At 42.8% G+C, this 21,050-nt stretch overlaps 1 protein-coding gene and 1 long non-coding RNA gene across 3 annotated transcripts in view; both read left to right on the top strand.

The window, feature by feature from the left end:
* atp10a (ATPase phospholipid transporting 10A) overlaps positions 1–20,390 on the top strand; it is a 33,600-nt gene extending 13,210 nt beyond the window's left edge. Inside the window, exons 10-21 of one of the 2 annotated variants that reach the window (XM_034881787.1) lie at positions 1,836–2,394; positions 7,265–7,368; positions 8,221–8,347; positions 9,038–9,222; positions 9,888–10,242; positions 13,086–13,162; positions 14,311–14,436; positions 14,681–14,881; positions 15,430–15,510; positions 15,641–15,745; positions 18,580–18,767; positions 19,727–20,390. In XM_034881787.1, the coding sequence (XP_034737678.1) occupies positions 1,836–2,394; positions 7,265–7,368; positions 8,221–8,347; positions 9,038–9,222; positions 9,888–10,242; positions 13,086–13,162; positions 14,311–14,436; positions 14,681–14,881; positions 15,430–15,510; positions 15,641–15,745; positions 18,580–18,767; positions 19,727–20,336 (2,718 nt within the window). In that variant the 3' untranslated portion in view covers positions 20,337–20,390. Of the gene's footprint in view, positions 1–1,835; positions 2,395–7,264; positions 7,369–8,220; positions 8,348–9,037; positions 9,223–9,887; positions 10,243–13,085; positions 13,163–14,310; positions 14,437–14,680; positions 14,892–15,429; positions 15,511–15,640; positions 15,746–18,579; positions 18,768–19,726 lie in introns of those variants that run through there. The other variant, XR_004657949.1, reaches the window with a different exon arrangement.
* LOC117950608 lies at positions 2,449–6,893 on the top strand. Its single transcript, XR_004657950.1, has 2 exons — positions 2,449–2,616; positions 6,500–6,893. It is a non-coding gene; the product is annotated as an uncharacterized LOC117950608 (long non-coding RNA).
* Positions 20,391–21,050: the final 660 nt, after the last annotated feature.

Here is a 21,050-nt window from a genome sequence, read left to right as displayed (position 1 = left end):
TTATTCACAGGTATTGGAGCAACTAATATTATCATACCAAATACTTAAAACAAATATAACCACTATTAGCAATGTGACGACAACGAGTAATGAGCTCAGGCTCGTACACAGGAGGGGTGGAGTACACGCAGCGGGGCAAGGAGGCATTTCATTGGTTCTTTCCAAGCACACCACAAGCTTGTGATTGGTGGGCGTTTTTACAGGATTACAGCAACTACAGATGACAAATCTTTTTTTTTTGTTCCTTTTTCAGAGCCCAAAAAGTATGTATTGATGCCAGGGTGTAAAGACCATTTCAAACAATATATAAAAAGTGTATATTGCTAATTGTTAACAACCCTGCATTTAGTGCACCAACTAGATAATATTCTAGAAAGCTGGAATGTATAAGGAACATCAGTAGTAGATCAAATACATGGCAGTAGTATTCATCTTTTGACAAATATAATTCAATTTGTTGGGTGTTATTTTTCCTAAAGTCCTTCCAAAATCCTCACAAAGTCTCCTTTTGCACATAGCTTTTACTAGATTGCTGCCTGTGTGTCGGATGTGCTTCTCCAATCACAGCAGTGTATCAGTGTTTGTTTTTGTTCTGTTCTGTGTGAGCCTGGGTGTGGTCGTCCTGTTCGGAGGTGATATCCTCTCCTCTCCACTCACTGTGGGCGCCCCCTCGCTGTCCTGCCGGTCAGAGGCACAAATCTGTTCACAATAAGCTTTTAAAGTGACACATTATTTATGGACTCTGTGTTTCTTTTTGGAGGTTATCTGATAAGATGTGCAGAAATGCAAATCTTCATAGAAGCATTGGCTTTGGTGTGGTCTCCCTTCTGTTTCTTTATCTCTTTTAGTATTGTTTGTGTTTTTTCTTGTCCCTTGCACCAATGTAATTGTTCACATTTTATTGTGATGCCCTTGTGGCTAACCTGTCTCCTGAATGATTATATCTATAGTGATGATATCTTCAGTATATATATATATATGGGAGAGCCATGGCTCCTGCTGTCAGGAGTCCTCTATTGTAAGTCACTCTTTCTGCTATTGTACAGCCCCACTTTGGGATGAAAGATTGGCTAAAGGATAAAAGCAAGGAGCTGCATTTTCATCAGTACTGAACTCTTGTATTGCTACCACCGGGCCTAGTTTCACAAAAGCTGAAATGATATATTAAACCCCACCTTGCGAATTTTCTTCAGCGTAAGAGGTGTTTGCTAGAAGCAATTTAACAAGTTGCTGATCACAGATTAATAAGTAGTCCCTACTTCAGGAGAAACAAAACATGATGTTTCATGGAAGTTTTTCCTGTTTTTGTTTGTTCTTTTTTTTAAAACTTTTTTATCGTGGCCATTATGCTCTATTTAGTGATGTTAATACAGACATGTCTCGGATAGACCAATAACAGCCAATAATATTGGCCAACCGATATATCTGCTACTTCTACCGAACATTAATCTTCATAATAACGATTTTGTAGGGCTGGATCCTTATATCGAAATATTTGCCCAATGGGTAGGTGTTTGATTTTCGGAACATGTGTACGTTCAGAAGTAGTTTTAGTCGTCAACAGAAAACTCAGATTTGGCAGATAGTCTAGCTAGCTGTCTGGATTTACCCTGCAGAGATCTGAGGACCAGGTAACCATAGTCCTCAGAAATCCACCAAAGGTTAGGACCAACACAGAGACAGAGGAAGGGGACGGACATCCGGCGGATTTTCTGAAGCAGCTAGCTCTGGAGCAATCCTGGAAGTGAAACATTGTTAATATTTCATAATTTTAAGAATACGTTCTGCTACTTGCTGCTGCAGGTGTGATTGACTTGCTTTTTCTTTTCCTTCAGGTCCGGATGAGGTTTGAGCTGAAGTCCCCAGTTAAGACTATCGAGGACTTCATTAAGCGCTTCACCCCAAGCCGACTGACCTCAGGCTCCAACAGTAGCAGCTCCTCCAGCCTCATCACCAACCGCTCCTCCAACAAGGGCTGCTCCAGCTTGCTGTCCTCCCCCTCTGCAGAAAGCACGCTCACCAAACTGGACGAGGAGCAGCCTCCCCAAGGCCCCGAGCATTCCTTCGGCCCCGTCCCACCCTGCTACAACGGGAAGGCGTGGAACCCGGACGACGGAGAACTGCGCTACGAGGCGGAGTCGCCTGATGAGGCTGCGCTGGTCTATGCCGCCAGGGCCTACAAGTGCTCCCTCGTCGGACGCCTCCCAGACCAGGTGACCGTGGAACTGCCACACCTGGGGAAGTTGAGCTTTGAGCTGCTGCACACACTGGGCTTCGACTCCACCAGGAAACGCATGTCCGTGGTGGTGAGACACCCTCTGACGGATCAGATCACGGTCTACACTAAAGGAGCAGACTCTGCCATCATGGACCTCATCAAACCCCCCGACACAGGTAGGAAACACTGAGTATGTTAACATGCACACTGTTATTCCGAACATGACAATATTCCGGATTTGATTCAGGTTGTGTAAACGGCATATTACGTTTGGGTATTACGAAAAAGGCCGTTTTCCAAATTTAGCATTTTTTTTGGATTAAAACGTGGGATATGCCGGCATTATTTGGGTGTTAGAAGCATTCTTTGGAAATATATACAGTGCATTTGGAATATGCGTCTCAAAGTTTTTGCTTCAGTTTTTGGCGGTTTACGCCCAGTTTACAGCATGCTTACAGTCAGCTCTGTTCGTTGCTATGGTTGTTGTACACACACCAAGAGATGCATGGCCGAAAGAAAAGATGGAGAAACACAGTTACTTTTATACATTATGAAAGACTTCGTTGCATTGGTCAAACAAGTTTACCATCAGGTGGAAAAAAAATCATATTTTGTACGGTTGCATGTAAACGGGAATATCACTGGAATATTCACTTTCATTTGCCATGGAAACAACTTAGTTGGAATATTGTTTTTATCGGAATAAAGGCAAAACCTAATAATACGTGCATGTAGCCACTCATTCATACACTCACTGTAGCCTTTCTCAGATTCAGGTGTCCAGGTAGGATCATCTATCAGAATGGGAGCATGAATTTGTTGGTGGTGCGCTCTTCTCTTGATCGATGATGACACTGGTGTCAGCATGATCTTGTGTTGTGATTTAGATCGGCGTGCTGCCGCCGCTCTATCCTGTCTGCAGACTTTTCCACTAGAGCTGATGAATCGTTGTTGTGAACTCGTGATCGGCTACAAATCATTTGATGTAATCTTTACATGGCATATGAGCCTACTAGAAATGTCAGCAAATTGAGAATATTTTCACTTAACTCTGGTCAATCCCAAATGATGGATTGTCTTCAGTTGGAGCTGATTTCGGTTTTGTGGAAAATTGTGCTTGAACTGTGTGTTCGTCAATAACATTGCTGCACAGGCTTCACACGAGATTTCGTCCCCACCCTACCACTCCAAACCTTCCACTGACACGATCTGCATATAAGGTGACATGTTATATGAAAACTAGTATTTTTAGAGCATTGAAAAACCTAATGCTATTCTTTATTGGTAAGTTAAAAAAACACTTTTTCCTATTTTTTCCTCTGTGATCTTAAAACCTTGTTCCACACTTTTCAAGTTTTTTAGCACCCTGATGGCAAAGGTGTACCAGGTTGTTATGATTCCAGGCAGACAAAGAGCTACACAGGCACTTCTGACTAATGCTTTGTACACAGTCACCAGACATCTGTCCAGGGGTGCTTAGCAGGGACTGTTTGAAACCACAGACTCAAGGCTTTACAAAACACACAGCTTGCAGGGCTGCAAATTATCAATTTATTATTCATAGATGTTGTTTTTGAAACTACACAAAACAAGCTAAATGCTGACATCTGAAAAGCTAAGCAAATATTTGGCATGTTTTACTTGATTAGTCATTTAAACAATTAATTTGATTATTGAAATAGTTTAATTAAAATGATATGTCAGTCTTCTAATAGCTTTAGCAACACTTTGAAATCTTTTCTGTTTAAGAAAAGCTGCAACAGAATTTAGACCGCCTAAACTGATGCTTTAAGCTTTAATTTCCTTTAAGCATTTCCCAATGAAAAGTAAACAAAACAAGTAAAACATAGTGACTTTACTATCCCCCCGTTATAGTACGTCACAAAATGCCTGTAAAACATATTCCTGTCTACGTCCCGTTCCTGATATACGATGTTCAGCTCCACTTAGACTGCTCATAATCATAATCACTTCTTCATTAGCTCTTTGTGACTCCAGAGAAGACAAATAAACCCACACAAGACAGTCCTACATGTTCTACAATCACAGGAATTATTACCTGTTACCTGTTCGTCTGTATACATAATGTGTACAGCTCTTGGTTCTTCCTAATAAGTCGAGTGAACATGAACTGGACCAAAAATTAAAGCCCCCATATCATTTTTTTTCCTTGTTCAGGACCAACAAAACTGAACTACAGGTGTGAAAACACCCTTCAAAATAAATGAGACTATTGAGTTGCATTGTGCCAAGGGTATGATGATCAAAAATAGTGGATAGTTAACCCATGCTAGGGACTCTCTTCTCATCAATTTAACCGTTCTTTTTTTTCTGTCTCTCTGAAGTTATTTGATTCCCAAATAAATGGAAGTGCAATACCAAATCACTGTAGTACACCTTTAAGAATCTGAATTTGCGTTTTCTTTCCAAGCTTTCCGTGATTTAGTTCAATCTGGATTTTTTTTTAATGATGTGGTAGTGGGTGCTAATGCCCTGGTAATAAACTAGAAACATACTGTATATTCCACATATTTATATTTGGCTTGGCTGAATCATCCTGTGGAGCAGCACCTTGTCTTGACCTCCTTTCAGTAAAAGCATGCTGTCATGTCCTGTGTTTGGGTAATTTCACATGTCTGCTTTGTGGCTCCGTCCTGTTCATAAGAGGCAGGCAATTCATCTCAACGCGGCAGCTCAGCTTTTGCTGAATGGAGACTTGTGAACTGCAGCACATCAACGGAGGAAAGCACTCCCATCTCGTTCTTCCATGTTTTCCAGCTGACATGCAGTCCTATTTACAATATGATGCATTGTATTGATTATAAATTCTGAGGACCGGGCTAGTCCCGTTGCATTGAGGTTGCGGACTGTGCTGATGGTTCATCATTTTTAATTCCCTCTATAGAGCATTATGTGAGCTTGCATAGTGCTTCATTTTCAGAAGTTTTTCACTTACTTAAAATTCACAGAGCGGTGCTGCTCACTAGAGGAGAACGACTCCGTCTGGACAGATGTCCCACACACCCCCACCCCTCCTCCACCATGTGTCCCAGTTCAGCAACTTTAATTTCAGAGAGGGTGTGTCTCCACACAGACAAATCATTGCTTTGTTTTACTATGGAGTGAAAGCAGCCAATGAGAGTGCAGCCTTGTCATAACACAGACCTCTATAAAGGCTCCATTCAGACGCTAAGGAAGTTGTTCAGTGTCACTCTAATAACACATGCTGGTGCTGCAGGTAGACCCGTGTGGACTTAGAAGTTGGAGTGTGTGTCATGATGTAACTCCAGTCACTCCAGTCTATTAGCTGTTTCCACCTCAAAACAGAAGCTACATTTCAACATTATTTATTCTAACTTTCCATTTTCCCTGTAGAAAATATTCCATTAAAAAAACTTTTTTTTTTATTTGCTAAAAAACTTAACGTTGAAACCTGTTAATTCATTTTTCAATACATTTAGATTTTCAATACATTTTAGTGATTGTCATTTAGTGATGACAATCACAATTTAAATCAATTTTGTAATCAATGTTTATATTGATTAACAGTGGATCAAATTACTCTAATATGGATTGAGTCTGTCATAGTTAGAAACCCACAGATCCTGCCTTTGTTGGCACATTAGTTTATTTCTAGCTGGTGACCAGTGGAATAATGTGAAAGGTTGGCTGTAATGTGTCGTACACCCCCCGAGTGGACACAAACAGGAAGCCGCACAGAGTAACTGTTTAGTCTTAATTGTGGTTAAAAATAACTCCTCAGGAAACCTTAAATAGGACTCCAGTCCTATTTAAGCTTTCCTGCGGAGTATTTTATGTGGATTTGTTTTACATTTTTCGGAGTAGGAAAAATAACGGTGAAGATCCACCTGCATCCTAGCAGCTATTTGTCAAAAGGGAAAACTCCTGTTCCCTTGTTTATACATTTTTCTTCACAACCAAAATGGAAAGTTTCGGTCACAGACAACGAGAATATAAGTCATAATACTTCTAAATGGGAAAACCATCAGTCTGCCTTAGTGTTGAATTGATCTATAATCATGGTAATGAAAATTAAAAATGCCTTTTTGTGTTTGAATTTTTCAGATTGCAGACATTTCTTTTATTTGTTCTTTTCAGTCAGTGCGTTTACATGCACACCAATATTCCACTTTAATTCTGAATATGACAGTATTCGGAATTTGATAATTGGTCATGTGAACATTTGGATTGGAATCTAGCCGAATTGGGATGTGTGCCGATTATTTAGGTTTTAGAGGCGTTCTTTGGACATGTATACAGTCTCAATCTGGGTTTTTAACGCAGCTTACAGCCTCTTGCCGGTTTACGGCTTATGGTCATCTCTGTGCGTTGCTATGGTTTCTGTACACAAACCAACCAGCCAACAGTTTGCAAACCCGTTAAGAAGGAGAAACACAGTTACTTCATTACATTATCAAAGACTTGGATATAATTGTTTTTTTGGGAAATGCCACACATTGCTCCGCCGACCTTTTCTAGAAACTGGTTGAAGGAATAAAAGAGGGACGCTGTGTTCACACAGTCCAACAAGTCTGCCACCACTGGAAAAATTGTATTTTGCATGGCTACAATTGAACAGGCATATTAGTGGAATATTCACTTTCGTTAGCCATGTAAACAGCTTTGTCGGAATATCGTCTTTTTCGGAACAAGGTCAAAAACCGGAATATTCTGTGCATGTAAACATAGTCAGTAAAGCTAGTTTTGCATGGCGGTGCATGTGTAGCTGTTGTGTTATTAGTGAGAGGCTGGCGATCAGAGTGTTGGCTGTTGCATCGGTGTCGGGAGGCTGAGAAAGCCAATCTGTTTGTGCGCTGTCCTCCTGCCAAAAAGATTCCAGAGATGCTGCACCAGAGACACACTTAAGCAAGATTATATTACAAAACATCTTAAAAACATGTAATATTAGTCATTTGATGAGTAATAGGAATACATGTGCCTCTAAAAAGAATCCCTTGGCAGTCTGGAACCATTGTGCAAATTCCCTTAAAATCGTCTTTCTTGTGTCCTTTGCTATTTTTTAAGGAAGCTCCAAAGGGAAACGCCAGAAAAAGATTGTCAGCCGGACCCAAAACTACCTGAACCTGTATGCTGCAGATGGCCTTCGCACATTGTGCATTGCAAAAAAGGTAATGAAGATCCATAAGCCTCCTTAAGGGGTCATTTTCCTACCTATACTTTTGTGTCTAACTGACTGATGGGAACAACAATCTCTGACATTGGTCCAGTGTTGAGCAAGATGGCATAGTCGGCAGCGGTGAAACAAGCTACAGTGTAAGTTAAAGGACCATTGTGCAGCTTGTATGTACGTCCACTAAAGTGCTCGTTTTGCTGCTGACGGACTCGGATGAATATTCTAAGTGTCTGACAACATTATGGAAAGGTCTTCTATGGAGCTCGACCGTTCTGTTAAAGTGTAAGATCCTTTTTTTTAAACGTAAAAACATCCGCAAAATTGCTATTGCTAAAGCCATCGGACTCCATGTAAATTAACAGTAATTTTATCATTGTAAAATTTTCACTGTCATTTCCATTTTCCATCATTGTCACTTACACACACCAACCAAAAAGCCAAAGTTCCCTTAAAGAAGCTGAACAAATCTCTGTCATTAGACTGCTTTAATAGTTGGAGATGATGTTTCTCAGTGTCTTCTTGGCAGGTTGGGTTTGAAGCCCGGCACAGACGGTCACATGGACCAGCCCTTCCAAAAGTGACATTCTTCGTGACTCAGTTGCAATCTGTGCTACTTTCCCAGCCTGTTAATTTATGCTCTCACAAGCCGTGCTCATTATATCCCTGCTTGTGCAAAGCCTGTGATCCAAGCAATTCGATAAAACACCTTCTCAAAGTCTCACATGCTCCTGCGATTCCTCCTCTGCAATGCAGGCTAAGGGGAAGCTGCCACGCTGTGAAATTTCCCCCAATACTTTAACAGACGATTGTGTGTCTGTGTGTGTCTTTGTCTGTATTCATTTTTCAGATTCTGAGCAAGGAGCAGTATGCCTGCTGGCTGCAGCACCACCTGCAGGCTGAGACCGCCATCCAGGGAAGAGAGGAGCTCCTCTTTGACTCTGCCCTGCGACTGGAGACAAACCTCCAGCTTCTGGGTAATCGCTTGATTTATTTATTTAAGGCCACCAAAAAGAAACTGCATCCACACACTCATAGCTAGGATTATACTTAAATGCTTAATTCTTTTGTTTTTTTTAAAGGTCCCATATTGTAAAAACAGAGTTGTCTTTTTTCATTATAAAGCAGGTCAAGGCTCTGTGAATTGAATTGTGACCTGTAAATACTGTGAAAGTACACTCAATACACTCAGTCCACAGAGAAATGCACAGAACTTGTAATCAGAAACTGTGCCTTTAAATGAGGGTTCAGTACTTCTCTGGGGATGATGTCACAAATACACTAAATATATGTAGAAAGTGCCGTTACAGTGTTGTTACAATCATTCCCCGGCTGCATTGAGAGAGCAAACGTGCACGACGTGTAAATGCTGACCAATCAGAGCAGACTTGGCTTTTTTGGTAAGGACGCTTAAAGAGACAGGTGTTCAAACAACTTTTCAGGCAGAGGGTGAATACAGGTATATTCAGATGGACGGTATGAGGAAAATTGTTCTTTTTGAACCTCAAAAAGAATCTAAACATGTTCTATAAGAAACCTGAAATACAAGAAGGAACCTGAAAATGAGCAGACTACGGGACCTCTAACTCGCATACAATGTTACCTTTGGCTCAGTGCTGTTGTGCGGATGTTGAAGGATGTGTCACAGTCATGGTTATCACCCACAGGAGCGACGGGCATTGAGGACCGGCTGCAGGACGGTGTGCCTGAAACCATAGCTTCTCTGCGGATGGCCGGCCTGCAGATATGGGTGCTGACGGGCGACAAACAAGAGACGGCCGTCAACATTGCGTACGCCTGCAAGCTGCTGGACCCTGAGGAGGAGATCCTGACACTGAATGCTGATTCTCAGGTGAGAGGCAGCTGCAGGTGGTTCACTGAAAAAACAACCATAAGCATGTTAGCATTCTGACGTTATAAGTATATTAAAAAATATATATATATTAAAAAAAAAAAAAAAATGTCTCTTCGATTGCGTGCTAAAATATAGCCACTGATAAATAAAAAGATTGATGCATATGCTACTGTTTCCCCCCACATTGTGTAAGGAAAGTAATAATTCAACATTTTGCATTGTGCTTATTTGCTTTCTTGCAGAGTTAGATGATAAGATCAAAACCACTTTCATGTTTATCCGGTAAATATGAAGCTACAGCTTCTGGTAGCGGGTTATCTTAGTTTAGAATTAAAACTGGAAACAGAGACACAGCTAGCCTGGCTCTGTTTAAAGAAATGCATTACTTTACAGATAATCTTCTCATCTAACTTTTGGCAAGAGCGTGTGACGCTGCTTATTTCCCAAAATGTTAAAATATCCTTTTAACATTATATTATCCTCTCTTGACTGAAAACAATTTGACTTTTATTAAAGAAAGTCATTTGAGGACCAACAATGTTTAGTTCTGTGCTGCTGAAGCATCTGTTTGCCAGATGTGAAGCAGGTCAACCAGTTTGATATTAAGCAACGTTATGACCTGATCCTGAACTCAACCCGCTCCGTGTCTGTCTCTGAACCAGGAGGCATGTGCGTTGCTGCTGGAGGAGAGTTTACACTACATCCAAGCCAAATTCCTCTGCAGCTCCACAGACCAAGCCACCAAGGCCTTCCACAGTAACTTTGCACCCTTTGAGATCTATCCGTCCTCATCTCCATCCTCATCCTCCCACACCACTCCCTTCACAGTGCACCAACTGGGCCTGGTCATTGATGGGCGGACCTTGGCCTATGCCCTGGATAAGAGTTTGGAGGATAAGTTTCTGGCTGTGGCACGGAGCTGCCGCTCAGTGCTTTGCTGCCGCTCCACGCCGCTGCAGAAGAGCATGGTGGTCAAACTGGTGCGGAACAAGCTGAAAGTCATGACTCTGGCCATAGGTAGGAAAAATTTCACCACTTTAACACATATTTGTATTCTTTGATCCAGATGCTTTACATGGAAAATGGTGCCCATTGTTCATGGCCCGCCTCAAGTTCACGGTTAAGCTACGTTCAGAGCAAAAAAAGCGATCCTGCGATTTGCCGCCGCATTATTTGGCCGTGGGACTGTCACTTAACAAACGGCCCATTTTGTGACGTCTTGTTGTTATTTCACGCCTCAATGTCGCACAACTTTATATTTCACAATTACTGTTTTGCGCAGGATTTTTTTATAGATCTCAACATTTCCGACCGCACTTAAAGGCTTGTCAGAGCACAAATAATACAATATTTAGTGTGTGTGTGTGTGTGTGTGTGTGTGTGTGTGTGTGTGTGTGTGTGTGTGTGTGTGTGTGTGTGTGTGTGTGTGTGTGTGTGTGTGTGTGTGTGTGTGTGTGTGTGTGTGTGTGTGTGTGTGTGTGTGTGTGTGTGTGTGTGTGTGTGTGTGTGTGTGTGTGTGTATGAAACACGTTCTATGGACAATATCTGTTAAAATATACGGACACACACCTGTTAGTACACAATGTTTCTTAGAGTGCATAGCTTTTCCTGTTTCATGCATTTTGACATCTACTTTGTGGTCAATTCCACAATCCTTGCCCCAAGACTCTGTTCCGTGAAGGAAGATGGCGCCTGTGTTGGGTTTGGCCACTGCTGCGGCGCATCTGTGTTTGTACATTTCCTATTTGTTGTCACATCAGTCCTCGGACTTATGATTGACACTCGTTATTGTGTGTACTTTCCCTTCATTTGAGTACCGGATTCTGGTTACGTCCGGGGGCCCTGGTAATCCCAAAAAGAGACAGAGGAGAAGGGGCTGCAGAGCTGGTGCTCAGGTCAAGATGAGGTGATCTTCCTGGATGGGGGTGCTCTGGCCTGATTACAGAACGGGTGGTTGCGGCCGGTTGCCCTCCAGGATGCGAGTGGAATTACTCCCCAGCTGCAGTGCCTGTGGATGTTTCTGCCCGTTGGACGGGGTTTGTTCACGTAAATGAGCTCTGTCCTGTAGGCGGCTGTGTTACCGGGACGCCACGAATCGCATGCCGCGGTGGTGGGCTTGCTGTTGTGCATTGTGACAGATTCCTATGTAGAGCCATAAACTCTGAAAGATTTTCCTCTTTTGGATATTTTCATGTTTGTTGCAGTGACATATTGACATGTCCAATGTTGTCATGAATATCAATGTGTCAAACTCAGTGTAACACAGATGGACTGCAGTGAAGATCCTAGATGTTCTTGCTTTTTGGTCAACATGAGTTGAATTTGAAATGTTAGTAAGAAGTGCACACTAATCACACACACCTTCTGCACCCTTGCTGTGACCACTGAGTCATAAGAACGATATTTTAGGACACCTTAGTAATTATGCCCTTTTGGCTTAATGAAGCTGTGTTAATGGAGGTGACATGAGCCTGCCGGTGTGACTTACGATTGTCTTTTCCCTGTTTCCCTTTTGTTTGTTCCTGCTGCACTCAGGAGGATCCAGTTTTTGCCAGCCAAGCGCTTTTCTGTCATTGCTATGTTAGCAATAATAAGGGGGAAACACACAGCTCCCCGCCCGCTTTTCTTTTACATCTCTGTGGGGACAGCAGGTGATGAAGCTCTAATAGCTACCAGTACTCTAATCTTTTTATTACACCACCACTTACACCGCTTACATATTGGAGCTCCACCTATACTATACTATAGTCTATATGTAAATTACATTTTACTTTACGTATTCTAAAGCAAAAATCTTTTTAAAAGAAGGCAGTGGGGGATATTGTACAGAACCTCTATACAAATGTAATTGACAATGTGAAATCCATTGTTGTTTACATGTCAGTTAACCCACACATTGTTACTCCCGTCGCGTCAACGAGCAACGCTCGGTCAGGTGCCTTCGCCGCTTGTTGCTGTCGCAAAAAGTCTCCTTTATCGTCATATCTTGACGTGTTTGGTTGGGACTATTGACACTCTGGTGATTCACGTATAGTCGTTTGGCGTCATATTTAGACGTGCTCGATCAGGACACTTTGTGACGCACTGGGTCTGGACGTACATTTCAGTGTAATGAGGGACAAGAATGGGACACAAACCCCAGTCTCTGGGGAAAAGTCCTGATACGTAGTCTTTCATACTACTTGCTACCGTTGTCTCTCTTAATATTACGTCCTTTAACAGTGCCATGGTCTCTCTGCTGCTCTGCCCCTCATATGCGGAAGGGTGATGTTTGCGTTGGTATCTGACGCAGAGAGCCCCTGAACCAGCATCCGTATTTTACGATTTGGGAGTGGGAACGGGTACACTGCTGCACGACCAGGGTGTTAAGATGCATTTTTTCCAGCTGCTGTTGGAGCGCTCCTCGCCAGCTTCCTATCATATTGACCCAGAGCTGCCACTCCAGTGATGCTATGCTATTGTGTCAACAAAACCCTCTCTGCCCAACAACACTTCATCTTTCACTCCACCACCTGTGCTGACAATAACAAAAAATAATACAAACCATCCACAGCCCTCAAAGTCGAGCTAAACCAAAACCACCACAGCAGGCCTGGCTCTACCTAACCACAGGGACAGTCGAGTGGGTTAAAGGCACCAGGTGAAAAGCAGCAAATAACAACCACGCACACACACGCAGCTAATATAGCAGTTGAAGAAACTGGCAGCTCTGTGAAAGCGTGACGTCCCTCCCACGGCTCTGTTTTGCCATCGCCACAGTAAAGTTCCTTCTGTTTCCAGGCTGATGCCCTGCCAATTTTCCTGATTGCATGTATCTTGAATTTATCAAGTCATTCTCTCCATCACTACATTATTCTCAGGTGACGGGGCCAACGATGTCAGCATGATCCAGGTAGCGGACGTGGGCGTGGGCATCTCTGGACAGGAGGGCATGCAGGTGAGGAGAAATCTAAGCAGGTCTTAACGGGAATGGGAGGGACGGATGAACAGGGTGTCGCAGAGAGGGGGGAGGGGATGAGGCTGTTGGGGTCATTTGAGGGCAATCGGCTAAAAACAAATGCAGTGTGAAAGATCCTGAATGGTTGAGCAGAGTGAGAGGAGCTATGGGAAAGAAGATAAGGAAAGACACTTGCATTCTGTAGCATAGTTAATGACTTTCCATTACTCTTGTGTGTGTTTAAGCCCACATCCATACACATCCTCTAAATAGGATTGCTTATGTGTTGCTGAGTCAGTAAGATCGTCCCGTGTCCCACAGTCAAGCAGTACACTTTATTGTTACTTAGTCTCGACTCCATCCACGCCAGCTTCTCTCCTTGCTCTGAGGGCAGGGCCAATGCCACGGCAGAGGCAGACAACAACAGCATGGTTTAAAAAAAAAAAAAAAGCTCTGTTGACTTCCCCTCCCCTGCTTATTTCCCTTCAAGCGCCCTGTTCCAGAAAGGTGATGCTGCATAGCAATGATGGAGATTCCCAATTAACTTCTGAGGGAGGCTTCAGAGAAGCGCCGCTGCGTAGCACATCTGTTAAAGTCTCAGTATCCTGTCCTTACCTGTGCCGCTAGATTAATCATTGTTAATCCAGTGTGCTCTTAATGAGACAGTGGTCGCTCTTTGGGATTTGATAGCGTGCTGAGGCACACATTTCTGCGCTCAGGCCAGCACACACTGCATTATGATTAACACACCAATTCTTCTATCAGAGCGCACTCCCCATGTAGTCGTTACAGGCCTGTAATAAGAGCGCAGCGGAAGCTAAATTGCCACACAACGAGGCATCTGCTGTTATTTTTCATGTTGATGACTAATGTTGGTGGTTAAGATATGTCATAAAGGGTTAGCGGTGCTTTTTTAAATGTAAGTTAAAACCTGTCTTGACTACTGGGAGGGTTTTTTGTTTGGATGTTGATGGATGAGACTGACAGCCCACGGCTACCTGTAACGATGAATCCCAAAAGGTGGACAACTCGTTTAGGAATAATTGCTTTACCTTTTAATATAGTTATTACCCGCTAAAGATTCATTAAAAAGAGCCATTTCCACTAGTTAATTCCTAATAACTACACAGGTTACGTGTTGTTTTCAGGCGGTGATGGCGAGTGACTTTGCCCTCCCGCGTTTCCGCTATCTCCAGAAGCTCTTGCTGGTCCACGGACACTGGTGCTACTCCCGCCTGGCCAACATGATTCTATATTTCTTCTACAAGAATGCTGTAAGCCAATGTTACTTCTGTATAGGCCTGGAACAATTGCTACATAATTGTCTTATCAGAATATTGTTTAAAGCGAAACTCTCACCAAAATGAAACTTAGGGTTGAGTCAAACTTTAGCACTCTGCATTTGTGCAGATACAGATGTTAACAGTCAGTAAATTTGTGATTTAGATCAGAAAGGAAAGTGTTTTCCTCTCTTGTGTCTTCATGTGAATTCATTCCTGTAATCTTTTGGTCCCACAGATGTTTGTAGCGCTCATCTTCTGGTATCAGTTCTACTGCGGTTTCTCAGGTTCAGCCATGATTGACCAGTGGTATCTTATCTTCTTCAACCTGATGTTCTCCGCCTTCCCACAACTCATCACTGGCACTCTGGACAAGGACGTGTCAGCAGAGACTCTCCAACAACTACCTCAGCTGTATGTGAACGGCCAAAACTCAGAGGTCTGGTCTAGTTGCGTATTCGTGCCTTTTTGTTTGTCCTTCTTCTCTTGGTGGGAAAAGATCTGTGTTTTAGGAAGCGAGTGGAGAAAGGGAAGAAGTATTTTTGCAGCTCGTTCAGTATATTTCCTTTGTAGAAACTACATATTGAGATCTATATTGACTGGCATTAAATTCATCACATTACAGAAAATCTTATGTGTGTATTAAAATGGTTATTATCTTAGCTTCCTCCATAATCTTTTGTCTAAGGTAATATCCAACAGAAATGTATTTTAGCACAACACAGAACTTCTGTTATGACCTTTCAGAACTTTTTCTGGTATTTTACACATTTATTTCTTAGAGTGTAGAAAATTGTTTGTTGCTCATATTATTCTGTGGGAAGATCTCCAGAACCCCCACTTCGAATGTGCCACTAGTGGTTACTATATACAGTAGCTCATCTTTATCTTTATGATTCATGACTACATTTTATTACCACCCTGGTATGATCTTAATGCCGTTCACATCAAGTTTCACGGCACTAAATCTCTGCTTTTGTCTCGCAGGAATACAAGCCATATATGTTCTGGATGAACATGATCGATGCCTTCTACCAAAGTCTGGTCTGCTTCTTCATTCCTTACTTTGTGAGTCTGGTTTTATTTTCCATCCCCTCGTCTTCACTCAGTAATTCCTTTCAGCTCTTACCTACTCATCACTTCTGTTCTCCTCGCCTGTCTCCGTCTGTTCTTCTTCTCTTCTTCTTCCTCCTCCCAGGCCTATGCTGACTCTGACGTGGATCTGTTTACATGGGGAACGCCAATCACCACCCTCGCTTTATTCACAATTCTGGTGCATTTGGGCATTGAGACCAAAACCTGGGTAAGGAACCTAGTTTTAGACTCATTGAGGGCAGTACTCAAGATTTCAATGTGCTTCCTCTCTCTCAGTTAGGGCTGAAGGGTTTGGGACTGCCAGATTATGATTTGATTTGCCCATAGCTGTTGTTCAATATTCACTGTGTTACGGATCAAATATGTCATGGAGCATTATAACCTAAAACACCATCAAAACTGCTCAATATTCTTAAGTCCAGGTCAGACCAAAGATTTGCGACAAGACAACCCTGTTTAAGAAAGTCACAGGGAGAAGTTTGAGTCGAGCTGAGACGGGTCGGTTCACACAGCTCAAACAGCTGATGGTGTCGCTGCGACTCAGCGGGTGGAGTCTCCAGAGGCTGGTTTCAGACGTAAGAGACGTCTCCTGATTCAACAGCCAGTAGAGAAGTCAGCTGGTAAAGTCGGCTGTGAACTATAGAAAAAGATGGTCCATAATCCATTTGATTTTTATGTTCCAGACGGACCCTTAACGTCACCCGATAGCACGGTAACGTTATATGGTCAAGAGATAGAAGAGAGCGAGCCCAGCGGCGTAGGAACAAAGTCGTGAATCAGAGAAATAAAACATGTTTTTGCTGATTCATCACTAAAAATGCAACTGTGGCAAGCTATCACTAACGTTATCCACATTTATTACATGGCTTGGTTGAATTCTAAGGCCTGCTATCTATTGATAATGATTTGAGTTAACTGTGACATTAATGCCAACGAGTTTAAATATTTGAATTTGTTGATAGCACTATCTCTTACTCACATTAAGACAAAACAAATGAGATATCCAGCTAGAAAAGCTTGAAAGTCTGAATTTATGGAGATGAGACCCCTTCTTGCCTCGTTGCATGGTGGGAACCGTTTCAGCTTCAGAACGCTCTTAAACATCCAGACCAGCCCGTTCAACTTGATGCAGATCTTTGGTCTGAACCAGGCTTAATGCAAGGATGAGAACGTAGCTATGAATTTCCAGCAATAAGTGTTTTTCTTACATAAGCATGGAACATCAAACAGTCAAACCCAGAAGATTTATCACAAAAGCTAAAGTTATAATAACAAAAAACAACTCAAATAAAAAAACATCACTAGTTTCCTGTAAACCAAAATTCCTGAGGTGCCTCTGTTCAATAGCAGCATTTACATATTGCATCTTCTATGTCATGAAAATAGGACATTTCTGTAAACGATCTGTTTACCAGCATTTATCTTGTGAAAGAACAGTTAATGTGATAATAAAAGGACTAAAAAATGTTGAACCAAATATTACACCACACGTTCAACTAAATATTTCACATTCAAATAATAATTAGTCTTCACGATCAGCTAATCGATGAACGATGAAAGCGATTCATTGTTTCCTACTGTCAGTGCTGCTTTTTCTCACCCAAATCAGCATCTTGCTTTGTGAGGGAGCACTGGTGCACACGGACACTTAACTCCAGCTGATTAGATGGAACCAGAAAGCTCTGCAACATCACAGCCTGTATATCAGCGTGACAGCATGTCTGCCGCCGTCCAGACCCCCCCCCCCTCTCTCTCTCTCTCTCTCTCTCTCTCTCTCTACCACATCGCAACACGCCACCACTTCCCACTGCCACAGACCTCCGAAATACCTGTTTGTTTTTATTTTTGCCACATTCCCCCAGCGACCTTGGTTTTATTCTCAGGCAGTCGTGGTCATGAGACATTTTAAATTTATGACCCTGCATTGAATCAGAGTCTTTTCCATTATGCTGAGGCTGTAAATTTAGCCTGACAAGTTTTGTACATGAAAAATGTCCTTTTTCACTAACTAACTTCCTGGTTGTCATGGCGAGAAGTATTCACAGCGAGCAGCATCAACCGAAGGTAAACATCTCCAAATGCTCAGCTGGCCGTTACTGGATTCTCTTGCTGGTACAGAAACATAATGCGTGCATGATCGGTAAATGGCTGTGAAAGTCAATTAAAGGTATTTGAAATGACAGCAGGCAGCGCTCTTCCCCCCCCCCCCCCCCCCCCCCCCCCCCCCCCCCCCCCCCCCCCCCCCCCCCCCCCCCCCCCATCCCATACAGGAGCTTGGGGGCTGTAATTAATTATGTGCTTCAGTGTGTGCTTGTGTATTTGTCAGGAGGGACAATACACCATTGGACCATTTTATAGAATTCACCCTGTCCGATGTCTATCAGCCAGTGAGCTCAGCAGGGCCTCAGGGTGACACCAGGGCCCTTAACCGGCAAAACTCATTAAAACACACAAGAACACATAACTGCATAAACAATGTTTTAAGTTTGCCGGCTTCTCATGTTAATACCTTTGGATTACATTCATTGGTTGTATTTACCATTTTATTTAAAGGGAAGTCTGGTTCCGGATACCTTTCTCATTTGTTAGGTTCATTCAGACAGGAAGCAAACACGGTTAACTGAAAAACATCATCAAGGAGGCCTTCAACAATTCCTAAATTATTGTCTAATTGTCAGTTTTATTTTTCACACACTCACTGTTACTTTGTTCAACTGCTGAGGTCTTGAGGTCATGGCTGGTTATTGTTGATTTGGGTTAGATTTGCCAAATTGTAATTTCTAGCTGATAATTGGTTCTGGCCTGATTAGAGCAACGGTTAAGTCTATCATTGTATCGTAACCTACAGCATGGCCCACACTAGGAAAATAAGACCCAGATTACTAAAAAGAAAATCCTGGTTACCGGCCAGTGTTGGTGTTCATTCATTCTTACATTGTTGGAAACATTGTCGTGATTCTTTTAGAAAGCTAAATCAGGTATTCTTTTCCACAAACGAGTAAAATAATTCACAATAGTTTCCCCTGTCTGCTTCCCTTGTAGACCTGGATGAACTGGCTGTCCATCGCCTTCAGCATAGCTTTGTTCTTCACCGTGGCTCTGTGCTACAACGCCTCCTGTCCCACCTGCTACACCCCCTCTAACCCCTACTGGACCATGCAGAGGCTGCTGCAGGACCCCCTCTTCTACCTGCTCTGTGTCATCACACCTGGAGCAGCGCTGCTGCCCAGGTACACTGCCTTCAATCTGGATTGGACTGAATAAAGGAAGGGGAGCAAGGGGGGGACGAGAAAAAGGGGGTCTGGGGGTCCGCCTGAAAAATATTTTCTATTTGAATTCCACTTCCTGCGTTTTCTACATAAGTTTAGGGACTATGGTGATACAAAATCCAGAAGATAATTAAGTTGATCATAATGATAAATTCATTTCCAACCTGTCACCAGTGGAAATGACATCCTAGACTGATTACACAAGTCTGTTTCTCAATAGAGAGCAGAAGTCCAGCCCTTCTACTTCTGGTCCACGGGACCTCTCTTTCAAAAAAAATATGAACGGGATCAATGAGAGATAATAATACATTTTTGGTCTAATTCAAATTGTGACGTGCATTTCACAAATGATGTGTGTAAATGTAAAAGATAATTTTACATGTCAAGAGATAAAGGATTTGACGTAAAGTAACATGTGAGATGGCTCAGTGAACTCTCGATATATACAACGATAATATGTAAACGATACGTACGTCGGTTAAAATGCTGACGCTGTGACTGTGTCTTGCTGTAGAGGAATTCAGCTGTCAGAAAAACAGCACGGACGGTGCGTTTACTTACAGCTAGTTAGCATCATGGTGCATTCAAAGTTAGTGGAAAATACCCGTTTCCCATTCAGTGGTTGTTCTCGTCATTTTGACAGCAAGTAAGTTATTGTTTGAAGTTATTTTTTCAGTCGATCGTTAAATGTTGACCACCTTAGCAATGAACAAGCCTTAATCTATAGGTTTGACACAGTTTTAAAAGTATTGTTTGAGTATCTGGAAATACAATACCCAACCCTATTTCTCAACTATTCGTGGCCCGTGCGATGGTTTGTACAGTATCTGGACCAGATGTTTTTCAAGTTTATCCCAAGACCCTGGTATCATCTTTGGAGTGGTGTTGTCCTGATACCGGACTCTGTTTTCCTTTTCCAGATATTTCTACAGGGCGTGTCAAGGCACGCTGTTTCCCAGCCCCGTCCAAGTTGGAAGACAGTTGGACAAACTCCCCACTGAAACTCGCCGGAACATTCTGAGCCTCAGCAGGTTCAAGGTGGGGTCAGCGCTCAGCCCCAAGCCTCCCTTCCTGTCCCTCAGCAAGTCTTCTCCTAAAGGTTGCAATAAAAAAGACCCGAGGAGGTTCCCCAGCTCCGAGACATCACAGGGGCCCGCTTTACAGGGCCGGAGAAGCCCGCTGCCGCCCGCAGACGGCAATAAGGGCCCTTCAGATCTCTACACTATAGTTCCTACAGAAAAAGACCCTCTTCCTTACCCCAAAGACGAGCCACAGCCTTCTTCCACCACAGACTCGGAGTGCCTGGATAAGACTTTAGAGGCGTCAGATGGGAGTCTGTCTCGCTGGATCACCTCCACGCCTCTGCTCTCTCAGACAGGCAGCATTCAGCTGGACCTGCCCCCCGCCGGAGACTCCCGGTGCGTCAAATACACCAGGATCTCAGACCAGAGACTACAGTCGGACCACAGCGTTCGTCCAGCACAGAGGACAGAGCAGGCGGAGGAACAGTCGCTGCACACCACTCTGTGATGTCTCCCAGTCTGAACTAGCTTACTCAAACAACAATTTGCACGATAGATTTTTTTTTTAAGTCTAATTTTTATTGTATTCTTCAAGGAGATTCTTTTATAAAAGATACAAATAGGTACTTTTTTTTTAGGATGTTTAAAGCTTAAGAGATTTTTGAGGTTTTGAAGATGGAAGAACTGGAACATCTTCCGTTTGATTTTATCCTGGAATATGTTTTTATTTCAAAGATGCATGTCAGCAGTGGATCAGGTTTTAATGTGAGGAGGAGCGGAGGAGAGACATTCCACTGCTGGCATGTTTGGCAGTTTATTTTCTTCCTCTGTTCATTCCTTTAGCTTCGCCTGCAAATGCATTAAGACCAGGATCAGATGCCGTGCGTGGCCTTGAATCAGTGTTGACATTCCAGAGAAGAGACCTTTTCTGTTTTAAGTTCCCACGGAAACGATTCTCAAAGAGTTTTACAGACCGCGGCATTGGCCCAGTGCTCCTTCCAGCCTTGTTGCTGGATTTGCAAACATTTGTTTGCTAAATTTTAAAGACTGAAAATTGTGTTAATAGCTGCTCTGTCATACCGTACATTCCACTGAATAATTATGAGAGCTGACTTCAAATATGATAATGCATTATGAGAATTCACCAGGACGTTTTAGTCTTTATCCAGCAACAATCTACCAGTAATGATGCTGTGCGTGTGTGCGTGTGTGTGCCTGCGTG

The sequence above is a fragment of the Etheostoma cragini genome, chromosome 9 (assembly GCF_013103735.1).
Source record: "Etheostoma cragini isolate CJK2018 chromosome 9, CSU_Ecrag_1.0, whole genome shotgun sequence".
Classification (NCBI taxonomy): Eukaryota; Metazoa; Chordata; class Actinopteri; order Perciformes; family Percidae; genus Etheostoma; species Etheostoma cragini.
The sequence above is the reverse complement of the archived record's forward strand: the minus strand, read 5'-3'. Positions and strand labels throughout refer to the sequence as shown.